The 14,002-nt window shown below is 38.9% G+C and overlaps 1 protein-coding gene across 3 annotated transcripts in view; it reads right to left on the bottom strand.

Annotated features, from left to right (window-relative positions):
* Positions 1-3,720: 3,720 nt before the first annotated feature.
* LOC134224417 (TBC1 domain family member 16) overlaps positions 3,721-14,002 on the bottom strand; it is a 28,897-nt gene continuing 18,615 nt past the window's right edge. For all 3 annotated transcript variants that reach the window (XM_062703755.1, XM_062703754.1, XM_062703756.1), the window contains exons 5-7: positions 6,395-6,501; positions 6,151-6,332; positions 3,721-6,070 (exon numbers count right to left, since the gene is read on the bottom strand). In XM_062703755.1, coding sequence (XP_062559739.1) covers positions 5,871-6,070; positions 6,151-6,332; positions 6,395-6,501 — 489 coding nt within the window. In that variant the 3' untranslated portion in view covers positions 3,721-5,870. The remainder of the gene's footprint in view (positions 6,071-6,150; positions 6,333-6,394; positions 6,502-14,002) is intronic.

Genomic DNA, 14,002 nt, shown 5'->3' with positions numbered 1-14,002 from the left:
GTTTTTGAATATCCATTTTTTGTCACGTCAATTTTGACATAATTCCGAGATATGTCTTAGTTTCTGCTTGATTAACCCCGTCTACGACAAACCACACAGCATGAAACATGCCATCAATTTTCGTTTTTTTGTCAGGAATTAGTTTAAAGTATTGAAGGTTTTATATTGTTTTCATAGCATTTATCTAGAAAGAAGCAGGGTCTTTATAAAAATTTAAAACTCAAATATGTTCCTTATTTCTTGTACCGAAATAGGATTTTTCTGATTATTCTGAAAGTAATTTCCGTTGAATTTTTTTTTCAACATTTCGATGAGACTCTTTTTCAGTCTGCTGAATATTGCTCCAAAAAAGAAAAAAATATTTTTTTTTCTCCTGGAGGAACTTACACTGTAATTTTTGTAGCTTGAATTTGGGAAATAATTTTCGGAAGGTTTTTCTTAAGAATTATTCAGTAAACAATATCTACAGGAATTCTCAAAGCTATTTCCACCGGAATTTATGGAAAAATGCGCTTGTATTTGAGGAAGATTGTTTTTCACGGATTGCCGGAGAAGTTTTTTCAAGAATTAACTTTGCGATTCCTTGAAAGACAGCAGGAATATCTGCAATATAATCCGATTTGAATTTATGGTATGAAAGAATTTCCGGAAATTTTTGTGCTAATATCGGATTTCTGTTGGAATTTCCGTCCGAACTCCTGGAGAAATATTTCACAAGAATTGAAGTAGGGTGGGTGTACCAATTAAGTAAGTAAGTAAGTGCGGTAAGACGCGCGGCTACAAAGCAAGACCATGCTGAGGGTGGCTGGGTTCGATTCCCGGTGCCGGTCTAGGCAATTTTCGGATTGGAAATTGTCTCGACTTCCCTGGGCATAAAGGTATCATCGTGTTAGCCTCATGATATACGAATGCAGAAATGGTAACTTGGCTTAGAAACCTCGCAGTTAATAACTGTGGAAGTGCTTAATGAACACTAAGCTGCGAGGCGGCAATATCCCAGTGGGGGATGTAATGCCAACGAAGAAGAAGAAGGGTGTACCAATTGTCGCCATACATAAGAACAACTATTTTTTTTAAAATAAGTAAAAGGCATGTGGGTGGACTTTATATATCAAGCGAAAGATTTTACTTTCTGCTCCTTAGTAGAGCTGTGAAAACCACAATAAAATTTGTTATTATCCTCAAAATTGATTAATCCATAATAGGAACGCATGCACCAGTTGTGGCACTATTCTTAATTTTGGTTCCTTATTTGGCAAATCCCATTGATTTCTTATGGGACTGGCCAAATAGGGACCACTAGTGCCACAACTGGTGCAAAGGACGTCAAAAATTAAGCAAAATCAATTTTTGCAATTATGCGTTGCTTGTTTGTGAGGAAACGAAAGGCGTTATCGTATCATATGAATATGCTTTATCGATTTGAACTTGGTTTGCGGTGATTTGATTGGCCATTTGGCATATAAAGCACTAGTGCGACAACTGGTGCTATAGCCAGTACTGGTACACCTAGCCTATTTTCCGCGCAATTTCTTTAAAAAAAAAACCCTAGAAATTTCCACAAGGTTTTCCACTGAAATTCAACGTTTGCTGAAATCCCTGAAAAAAAAATTTCAGAATGGATGGAACACCATGGATCACATTTTACGAAACTTTAACAACTTTGTAAGATTCTGAATTATTTCTCTCTTGATATTTCATATTTTTATATGAGTTCAAATAATTTGCATACAGAAGTTTTGTTCAAAATACAAATTAAAATTATTTTATTACCTAATTTTTACGTAAGTTTAGCTTATGAACAATAATTACAACAAAGCTGCAACCATCATTTTCTCTATGAAACGTTGATTATAGAAATAATTTTGACTGCTTAATTCTTGTTTGCTTAGTTAGACCGTTGGTGAACAGGACCATCCAGAATAGATGTGATACTAATGGATATTTTGTGGTAAAATCATGTAGAAAATCAGTAATATTATATGAAACGTACTGAAAAAGAACACGTTCTGTAAATTGTGGTAACAAAAATTGATATTTCGCGCGTAGTTGGAACGAATTGGATTTCATATCGCGTATTTGATTTTAGTTGGCGCAGATTTTGCGTCGATCGAAAGTTAGGTATGGTATAATTCATGTTATATCTGAGTTCTGTGTAAATTTTTAGTCAAATCGGTTCACGGGCAACCGAGACCAGGAGCTCAAAAAATGACAAATGGGTACTGTATGCGTTTAAATTTATTATTATTAAAAATGTTCTTCTTCTTTTTCTTATTGGCATTATATCCCACACTGGGACAGAGCCACCTCGCAGCTTAGTGTTCACTCAGCACTTCCACAGTTATTAACTGCGAGGTTTCTAAGCCAGGTTACCATTTTTGCATTCGTGTATCATGCGGCTAAGGAAGGCCCCTTAAAAATGTTATTAATAATTATTAAAAATTGTATTTAAAAAATGCAAGGCTAAAATACTTCAATCTTTCATTTACTTCTGCTATATTCTTAATTAAATATTCTTAATCAATAATTAATTATTTCATTTAAAAATTGTCTAAATAATTTTGAATTTTTTAAGTTTTTTTAAACAATTTGTGCTGATAAAGATTTATAAGCTTTGTGATTCCAAATAATTCTCTGTCTAGTAATTAATCGAAGAACAGCTAATTTTTCAACGTGCCAACACAAATATTCACACGTCTAACTGCATAGGAATTAGCAAAAGCACAATCAATAACTTTTTTTATTCAGATTTTCAGCCCTAGGCTGGCTCGTCTCCAGAGACAATCCAAAACATCGTTCTTGCACTCTTTCACACTTTTTGCAGCTCATCCAATTATCCATAAATGATAAAACTGGTGGGAATATATTTTAGTGAGACAATATTTTTAGACGGTAGTAAAATACGGGGTAATGCAGTAGTAATCCTCATGCTTTTGTAATTTTTGTCTTTTCTTGATTTCTGATAGCATTCTAGATAAGGATTTCAAAAGAAAAACATGATATCACTAGTTTACAATCTACTACGGGTTACACAGTGACAATGCTAATGCAACTCAGCTCACTACCTAGTTAATACTTCATACAATAGTCACTATTTGGCCACTTTTTCTGCATCTGAAAGTCACTATTTGGTCACTTTTTTTTGTCATCGTTGGTCACTAAGTCACTATTTTGAACGGCATTTATCGCTACCAGCCCTGCAAACAAATATTTTTTTATTTATATGGAACGTAAGAAAATGGCAGACCCACCTTCCCCTATCCCGGGTAGAAGAAAACAGCAAAATAATATCAAATTTTACTATTAATATATGAATAACTGAATAGCAAAATCTGCTATTAGTTTGTTTGATATAGTAACAGACATTGCTCTAGCAAATAACTCATAAATAACTCATTTTGCTATTATAATAACAAACCAATAGCAAAATATTTGAAGAAAAGAAAATATCAAAATCAGTTATTATTGGTATGTTGAAAATGCAAATGATAAATGAATAACAAACTTTGCTATGATTACAAAATGTATTCTTCATTTGTTGTTCTGCTCCTTCTTACAATAACATATAAATAACTTATTTTGCTATTATAACAAAACTTGTTGTTGGAATGCTATTTTATGTTATTTATGAATAACATAAGAATAACTAAATCTGATATCATATCAAAATTTGTTATTATTATGTTATTTGTTTGTTATTCACCTCTACCCGGGATAAGTGCTTACGTAATTAGTGTACGACCCCCAAGACATTTCATAGCATTTTGATAACTTCGTTATCATATCCCACGCTTCATATTTGTAGCAACTATCTGTTGAACGAAATCATTGAAACTTTATTAAATACTATATTAAAAAAATACTATATTAAAAATTATGATTATTTTTTTATACTTTGAAAAACTTAGTATTGGGTCCATTGGTATTCCAGGTTTCATCCCTGCGTTAGTTACAAGGCGAGTTTGTGGACCCTCCTTCTTCTTCTTCTGATTGGCATTACATCCCCACACTGGGACAGAGCCGCCTCGCAGCTTAGTGTTCATTAAGCACTTCCACAGTTTATCAACCTCAAACCTCACATTTCTAAGCCATTTTTGCATTCGTATATCATGAGGCTAGCACGATGATACTTTTATGCCCAGGGAAGTCGAGACAATTTCCAATCCGAAAATTGCCTAGACCGGCACCGGGAATCGAACCCAGGCACCCTCAGCATGGTCTTGCTTTGTAGCCGCGCGTCTTACCGCACGACTAAGCAGGGCCCCAGGACTTGGTTTTTGGCGCATTAAAGCAAGTTATGCTATTTTAAAACATTATTAATTCTGGCGTAACTGCGATGGTCCTTACGAACATCTTTCCAAGGAGTTTATGTTACTGATATCAATATATTGTCATGATTCGATGGTCTCTGCAATAACTGCCTCAAGTAAACAAACATCGATATGCATTTCCAGTTTGCTACAATGAATTCAATGGATTGAGATATACCAAAAAACTGCGTTTTTTACAGCTGTGTTAGCATAGAGTTGGTATGGTATTCTTATTGAAATTGATTATTTCACAGACAGAACTAATGAACAGCGAAAATTCTCTTTTCAAACAATCATTATGCCCTCATTCCCATAACCGCATAGCTATTATCAAGTGATTCGTAATACTTTGATTTGATCTTCTGGCCATTGCCCTATTGGCAAGGCAGTAAAATAAATTAATTGTAAATATTTTTTCAACATGAACTACTCGGTACCTGTGCAAAAATATCTTTTTTTTAGTTTGACTTTTTTGTGTTTCGTAGCTTTACATACACGTTTTTTTGCACGTTAAATGAACGATCTCCTACAAACCTTTATGTGTAATCAGACTATTGTTTTGTTTTCTATTTAATCTTCAGCTATGTATAGTCCAGTTTGATAAAATGATTACAGAAAATAATTTTTGCGCAAATATAAAAAGCAATGAATTAGGTATCTCTTTAGATTAGGAATAGGAATAGAACAGGCAAGAAAGCATACAAGAGTAACGTAAGAGTATGATGAGTAGGATCGTTTTGAAGCTATTTTTGAAAATGAATAAAAAAAATCATTATTACTTAAATCTCGTTGTTGCCGAGATGTAATTATTTCATTTCTCATATGAGATAAGAAAATATGTAAAAACATAATTATAAACTGCTCATTACACAATATTTGTGAACTGAAGTGCAAGTGAACATTTTCAAATTTGGCAGAAATTAAAAAAAAACAAAGTATTCTTACTTTTTGTTACTACGAACAAATAGTTTTCACTAAATCAAGCGGAACAGTGTCTTGCCCTTTCTACCCATAATATTTAAGTAAAATAATGTAAATCCTCTAATTGTGAGCTATTTGAGTATGATATAGTAGAAAGCAAAGCTCCATGACTACATTTTTTTATTGTTCTTCGTTTGCTGAAACGTTTGCGTGCGTGTGTATGATTGTATTTTGATATAAACATCCTGCAGTTATATTGCGTTATCTACTTGTTTAAATTTGTTTACTAATATAGCAACTTATACAGCATGACGGTTAAAAGACCCACTTAACAATAAAATAACAGCATTAATAGCTAAATAGTTCCGTAATAAATATATGCACATCATGAACCGCAAAGATGTTTAACCTATATTGAACTGGGTCTGTCCATATGATGTAGATAAATTCCTTGCTGAATGAGAAATCGATTTACCATTAAGCGCATAAAACTACGTTCATAGATTTGTCTCTGTCTATGTGATGCTTAAACTAAGAAAAATAAAGCTTCGTCTGATCTTACTTCATTCTGATCATAGGGTTTTTGAAACACTTTGTTATCACTGGAATGCTTCATTCTCTCGCTTCGTATAGTAAAGTTTAGTCCACCGCCAGCGCACATTTTTCATAATCCAGATGGCCGATGCATTCGATAGAAGGGTGGTGTCCAGAATCCCACATTCCAGGTCCACATCGCTTACACAATCCCGACAGTGTGCATGGTATTTTGGGGAATTGGCGAAACTGATGCAGTAAACCGCGGGCCTTGCGCAGAATCAGCTGGCCGTCCATGTACATAGCTGAAAATATTCACCAGCAAGACAAAAGTTAGCTCAAGTTGATGCATTATTCGTAATAAGCCCCTAAACACTACCCTCACCTAGTGAACTAAAATGTAACAGCATCTCGTCAGTTCGCAAATCTTGAGCAATTACGTCATCGGCATAGACCGCGATGATGGCCAGACAGAGAAACAGATGAAAGTAGTCGGTCAAATAGTTGGACCAACAGGCTTCCCACATTCGAATCGCCACCGCTTCTGTGAACTCACGCTTGAAGCATCTGAAAAAAAAACCGCCTTTGTGCATTATGTTTCGACAAGTATTAACTTCAGAAGAACTTACAATAAAATCCAACGGTGACAAAACAGTAATTCCATGGCATCGGTGTGCTTTTGAAGGTGCTTGTAGAAGCTAGGAACCATCAGTCGTATCAATTCCCTTAAATAACACTGAAAACAAGTTTTATATTAGGGTTGGAGCCCAAGGAGGGTTTATTGGGTAGCACCAGTCATGGCTGGGATGCATTGCAGTTTCATACGGTGAACAGGGTGAACATAACCATCTTTGCACGATTTCCAAGCAAGTTCTACGATTTGTGCCAATCCGCCCCACAGTGGCGGGCCCTCATACAAACCCCGGACAAAACCTGAGATTGCGTTCAAAACTTCAATACATAGTAATTTTGAAACGTTGAGGTTCATTTTGAGATTAAAATGGTTATCCGACATACTTTATGTTATCCAAAGGCTTCCGCAAGCCCAAACCCTAGGATCTAGAACAAAGACAGCGTCCTCATTCTAACATTGCACCTGTCAATATCCCGCTTTGGCGCAGCTATGCGCAATTCACCACACTAACCACCGGAAAACAGGCAAAAAATACCAGGTCTTTTCGAATCTTTCCCAAAAAAGTTTAGCCAAATTTAATTTTCCATACATATTTGTTCGGGAGACACTTTACGGAATGAACTTCAACAAGACACTAACAAGCCACAATCAAAAAATTTTGGAACTAGCTCATTCAATTATAAATTTATTCAGACTAAGGCCGAAGTGGCCTGTGCGGTATATGAGTCTTCTCCATTCTGCTCGGTCCATGGCTACACGTCGCGTCGCCAACCACGCAGTCTACGGGGGTCCGCAACTCATCTTCCACCTGATCGATCCACCTTGCCCGCTGCGCATCTCGCCTTCTTGTGCCCGTCGGATCGTTGTCGAGAACCATTTTCACCGGATTACTATTCGACATTCTGGCTACGTGCCCGGCCCACCGCAGTCGTCCGATTTTCGCGGTTCTCCCAGCAGCTCATGCAACTCGTGGTTCATTCGCCTCCTCCACGTACCGTCCGCCATCTGCACCCCACCATAGATGGTACGCAGCATTTTCCTTTCGAAAACTCCAAGTGCGCGTTGGTCCTCCACGAGCATCGTCCAGGTCTCGTGTCCGTAGAAGACTACCAATCTAATGACCCAAGCAACCAGAAGTTCAGATTTTACTTAAATTTACTCTTAACCGAACTAATTGGTTCACTATGGTTCACATCAAGTTCCAAGCATCCTTAAAGAAACTTAAAGTTCACTTAAAGTTCCGTTACATACAAAAAATTACTTAAAATGAGAGCTGATTAAGCCAAAATAGCCCTTCTTATCCGAACTTCTGGTTGCTTGGGGAGTGTTTTGTAGATTGTCAGTTTGGTACGGCGGCGAACTCTATTCGATCGGAGTCTCGCGGAGTGTCTTGCGAAGTCCAAAGTACGAACGATTTCCAGCCACTACGCGTCTCCGAATTTCTCTGCTGGTATCATTTTCGGCAGTCACCAGTGAGCCCAAGTACACAAATTCTTCTACCACCTCGATTTCGTCACCACCGATGCAAACTCGAGGTGGGTGGCTCACATTGTCTTCTCTTGAACCCCTTTCTATCATGTACTTCGTCTTCGACGTGTTGATGACTAGTCCGATCCGCTTAGCTTCCCTCTTCAGTCTGATGTAGGCTTCCTCCATCTTCTCAAAGTTACGTGCCATAATATCTATGTCGTCGGCGAAGCCAAATAGCTGGACGGACTTATTGAAAATTGTACCACTCGTGTTAATCCTTGCTCTTCGTATTACTCCTTCCAAAGCTATGTTGAATAGCAGACACGAACGACCATCACCTTGCCGTACCCTCTGCGCGTTTCGAAGGAACTCGAGAATGCCCCCGAAACTCGAACTAAGCACATCAACCAATCCATCGTTGCTTTGATCAACCGTGTCAGTTTATCCGGAAATCTGAGTTGGTGTATTAGCTGCCATAGCTGATCCCGATCGATTGTATCATATTTGTCGGCTTTGAAGTCGATGAATAGATGATGTGTGGGCACGTTGTATTCGCGGCACTTCTGCAGTACTTGGCGAATGGCGAACACCTGGTCCGTGGTGGAGCGTTCGCCCATAAAACCCGCCTGGTACTGCCCCACGAACTCCCTTGCAGTTGGTGCTAGTCGACGGCATAAAATTTGGGAGAGTACCTTGTAGGCGGCGTTCAGCAATGTGATTGCGCGGTAGTTGCTACAATCCAGCTTATCGCCCTTTTTGTAGATGGGAAACACGACACCTTCCATCCACTCCTGCGGCAAAACTTCCTCCTCCCAAATCTTGGTAATAACCCAGTGCAGCGCTCTAGCCAGTGCCTCACCGCCGCGTTTAAATAGCTCTCCTGGTAGTTGGTCAACCCCAGGGGCTTTGTTGTTCTTCAGCCGGCCAATCTCCTCCTGGATTTCCTGGATCCGGTAAAATTATGTCCTGCGCGCGTTCTCCCAGGTCCATCACCATACCGCCATCTTCGTCTGCCACATTGCCATTCAGGTGTTCTTCGTAGTGCTGCCGCCACCTTTGGATCACCTCACGCTCGTTCGTAAGAAGGTTTCCGTTTATGTTCTTACACATATCAGGCTGTGGCACGTGGCCCTTACGTGAACGGTTCAACTTCTCATAGAACTTTCGTGCGTTATTAGCGCGGTACAGTTGCTCCGTCGCTTCACGGTCTCGATCTTCCTGCTGGAGCTTTTTCCTCCGGAAAATCGAGTTTTGTCTGTTCCGCGCCCGTTTATATCGTGCCTCGTTCGCTCTCGTGCGGTGTTGCAGCAATCTCGCCCATGCTACATTCTTCTCTTCCACTAACTGCTCACATTTGCCGTCATACCAGTCGTTTCTCTGATCCGGGGGCACCATGCCAAGTGCAGCGGTTACGGTGCTACCAATGGCGGATCGAATATCTCTCCAGCCATCTTCAAGAGACGCTGCGCCTAGCTGCTCTTCCGTTGGGAGTGCCACTTCCAGCTGCTGTGCGTATTCTTGGGCTAGTCTACCGTCTTGTAGTCGCCCAATGATAAGCCGCGGCGTCCGACTTCGACGCGTGTTGTACACCGTCGAGAGTTTTGAGCGCAGGCATACTGCAACGAGGTAGTGGTCGGAGTCAATATCCGCACTGCGGTAAGTGCGGACGTTCGTGATGTCGGAGAAGAATTTACCGTCGATTAGAACGTGGTCGATTTGGTTTTCCGTTTCTTGGTTAGGTGATCTCAATGAGGCCTTGTGGATATTTTTGCGGGGAAAGAAGGTGCTTCGGACTACCATTCCGCGGGAGGCTGCGAAGTTTATGCATCGTTGGCCGTTATCATTCGATACGGTGTGCAGACTATCCGGTCCGATGACCGGTCTATACATTTCCTCCCTTCCTACCTGTGCGTTCATGTCACCGATGACGATGAACATCCATCGTATGTCTGCTCTAGCTGTGTGTAGAACGCTTCTTTCTCGTCGTCGGGTCTCCCTTCGTGTGGGCAGTGCACGTTGATGATGCTATAGTTGAACAAACGGCCTTTAATCCTCAGCTTGCACATTCTTGCGTTGATTGGCTGCCACCCAATCATGTGTTGGCGCATCTTACTCAGCACTATAAAGCTGGTTCCCAGCTCGTTGGTGGTGCCACAGCTTTGGTAGAAGGTAGCCGCTCGATGCCCGCTTTTCCACACTTTCTGTCCTGTCCAGCAAATCTCCTGCCACGACGTCGAAGTTGTGGGGATGTAATTCATCGTAGATCATCCTGTCGCAACCTGCGAAACCTAGCGACTTGCAGTTCCATGTTCCAAGTTTCCAATCGTGATCCTTTATTCGTCGCCTAGGTCTTTGCCGATTATATCGAGTCGCATTATCTTTTATATTTTAGTTAGTTAGTTAGTTATCTCTTATATTGTTCGTAATTATTGGTTTTCTAGGCGGCTTATTGGGCCTGCGCAAACCTCGCCGTCGTGTCAGGTCTGTTTTGTGTCACACCTGACACCAGGAGCTTGTGCGCTTTGAGCGGCACACGGTCGCTTTGGCGGGGCCTACTTGCGGATACATGCAGTTTTTTATTGGAATTTAACAGGACCCACTGTCAAACCCCACCACATCCTAGGCAAGCCCCACAACTCGCAGATGGCCTGGGGAGGGTTCGTCAAGCCCTTGGACATAGTCCCTGCATATAATTCAATATATATGCTAAATTAAAACAATATGGGCTTCACGAAAATTACGAAACAAAATTTGAGGTGAGAGATATTGAATTTATTCGCGTTATGAACACTTCTCCCCATTGTGCAGTGTTTTGTTGAGTACGGGGATGTGGATTCTGTGGTTTGGGTCCAACATTTAGGTCTGGAGCATATGTACACGATCGTGAGAATCGTTTAATTTGTAATTATTCACATTGAAAACGTTTTCTCGTATTCTCGGAATTTAGTCTAGAGTTTTTAACAGAAAATCCTCTGGAAATTTCTTCGGAGATATATCCAGCAATCCTTTTAGAGATACCCCAAGACATTCTTTTGAAAATTCAAAGAAGCAATTCTAATAAAATTTCTTCGGAAATTGTTTTACGAATTCTTTTAGAAATTTCTTTGGAAATTCCTTTAGGAATTCCATTGAAAATTTCTTCGGAAACACCTTAGAACAGTGGTTCTCAACCTTTTTCTTAAAAGGTACCCTTTCGAACTTATTTATTGAGGTATCCCCTATTTTTGCGCTGTTAATGTAAATAAGCATAACTCATAAGATATATGGTAAACGGACCTGAAAATCAACGCAATTTATGGCTCTCTAAAATATTGTCTGAAATCTTCGTTATTCTGTGAAAACTTTGCAAATCAAAATAAGTTTATACTTCAAGCTAAACTTTTATGACTTTTAGAGGCTTCTGTGCCTCTTTCAAAAGGGCTTAGTGAAAGGAACCTTCCAAGCCTTTTTAAACAATTCCGATTCTCTCGAATGGAGGCCACCGAACCTCTTAAAAGGAAGCTTTTGAGTCTCTTGAAAGAAGGCCTCCGAGCCTTTTGAAAGCAGGCTTCCTGAAAAGAGGTATTGTCAGCCTTTTGAAAGGAGGTTTGTAAGCCTCTTGAAAGGAGGCTTCCGAGCCTCTCGAAAGGAGGATTCCGAGCCTCTCGATAGGAGGCTTCCGAGCCAATGAAAGGAATCTTTCGAGCCTCTCGAAAGGAGGTTTCCGAGCCAACGAAAGGGATCTTTCGAGCCTCTTGAAAGCAAAGATACATTATGAACACAACATGAGCCAAGAGCGTGCCTCCGTATTCTTTATTTTAAACTCTGAACACAGCACTAAGTCGGTACAATGCAAGCAAAAACGATCATGGTAACGAAGGTTCCCTAGATTTGGAACTACGCAAAAACATACGAGTATGCTTGATTTCTATCCGTTAGATGCCCACGTGTTCCATTACTAGACGAAAAATTTGTAGCATGCCGTCGCTTGAATTTGTTTTCCTGGAATAAAAGTTGTTTGTAAATTGTATCGACTTCCCTGGGCATAAAAGTATCATCGTGGTAGCCTCATGATATAAGAATGCAAAAATGGTAATTTGGCTTAGAAACCTCGCAGTTAATAAGTGTGGAAGTGCTTAATGAACACTATTATTGTCACTTGTCATAAGACGAGTTAATACAATCCCATTGAATTCCACCACTTAAGTGGTTAAGTGGTGGAATTCAATGGGATTGTATTAACTCGTCTTATGACAAGTGAAGACATTCCACTAAAAAGCTCAAAATAATTTTCTTATCACTATTATCGTCTTTATTGAAGAGGTTTTCAGCCCTTGGCTGGCTCACCTCTATTATGCCAATGAAGAAGAAGAAGAAGAAGCAATCAACAAGTTCTATTGGAATTGTAATACATCCGCCATTACGCATTCTGAGAAGAGGTAGCCCCTGGGGCCGGCAAAGGTACCCCCATAATAAAAAGAATATTGGGAGACAATTTCTAAAAAAAAAGTTCGAAGGAATTGCGAAACCAATTTCCACAGATATTCCTAAGCCAAAAGAAAGCATAAAGAAATTCCCTAAGGGAATAGCGGAAGATTTTCCTGAAGCCGTAGGTATTCCCGAAGAATTGTCGTAGGAATTCCGACCAAATTTTCAAAGCAATTTCCGATGGAATTTCTAATAGAATTTCCAAAGAAATACTTAAAATAATTCGTTAGGAAATTTCCGATGGAATTTTCTAAGAAATCGAGGAATGAATTTTTGAAGAAATTCTCAAGACTTAAGTATTCCGGATTTTAAGGTTTTTCAAAAGGAATTTTTGAAGAATATCTTGATGCATTTCCAAAAAAAATATCTGGATCTATCTCCAAAGCAATTTCCTTAGAATTTGCTGAAATAATCCCAGGAGGAAATTCCGAAGAAATTCTTGGAGGATTTCAAAAAGAAATTTGTGATTTTTTTCATGCGTTCCTTTGGAACGAACTTTTGGATAGATTCTTGAAATATCACATTAATGATTACTGAAGAATTTTTTTTTGGCAAGCCCTAATTCCAGATTCAAAGCAGGGTTTTGTTTTACTGCTGCCCGAATTCTCGAAGGACTTCCCAGAGAAATTCCTGTCGGAATTCCCGAAAGAATTCCTTCAGAAATTCTTGTAGACATCAATTTCATAATTCCATTAGAAATATGTTTGAAAAATCTTCCGAGGATTCTTCCAGTAATTCCTTAGGAAATTCTTTCAATAATTATTTATTGATTTCAATAATTATTTATTGATTGTATTATGATACCTACCGTTTAGAAATTCTTATCCCAAATCTATTCAGGTTGTTCTTCGAAAATTCTTCCAAGAATACATTTGGTAATGCCCCAGGAATTTATTCTAAAATTTCTCCAGCAAATCCTCCAAAAATTCTTTCGGGAGCTACTGCAGGAATAATTTTTTAAATTCCTTCAGGGATCCTTTCGTAAAACCTCCCGAAAGGCCTTTTGGTTGAAAAAAAAGTTTCTAACGGAATTTTCAAAAGATTTCTAAAGAATTCTCGAAGAAATTCCCAAACTAATTTCCAAATGAAATTTACGAAGGATTCTTAAACGAAATTCTTTCCTTAACGAAATTGATTTTCGTAGGAGTTTGTAGGTACCGATTAAATTCTTGCAGAAATTTAAGAATGTCGGAAATTCCTTCAGAATTTAATTTAGAAATTCTGATTTACAATGTTGTGAACAAGAATGTTAACGATCATTCAGTAATTTGCGTTCGATCATTTAGTAGTTTGTCAAATACTCATTCCAGAAGTTGAATTTTAAAATATGTTGTATGGTGGACTTCTAGTGCGAAGGTTTTTCTACAACTCTGCCTTATGGTTCGTTGTTTGAATTTCACTAGTAGCGGAGTTATAGCTATAGTTTCAGAAACTTAGACTAAATGATAACAAAATTCCAATCATTTAGTTTGAGTTACTGCAACTAGCGCTCTAACTCCGTTATTAGTTGAATTCTAATAACGAACCAATAGGCAAAGTGGTAAAAAAACCTTCGCACTAGAAGTCCACATATTTTGAAATTCAGCTTCTGGAATGTGTTATTGACAAACTACTAAATGATCGAACGCAAATTACTGAATGATCGTTAACATCCTTGGTTGTGAAA

Source organism: Armigeres subalbatus, chromosome 3 (genome assembly GCF_024139115.2).
Source record: "Armigeres subalbatus isolate Guangzhou_Male chromosome 3, GZ_Asu_2, whole genome shotgun sequence".
NCBI classification, from domain to species: domain Eukaryota; kingdom Metazoa; phylum Arthropoda; class Insecta; order Diptera; family Culicidae; genus Armigeres; species Armigeres subalbatus.
Note: the sequence above shows the minus strand (reverse complement) of the source record. Positions and strands in the feature narration are given on the sequence as shown.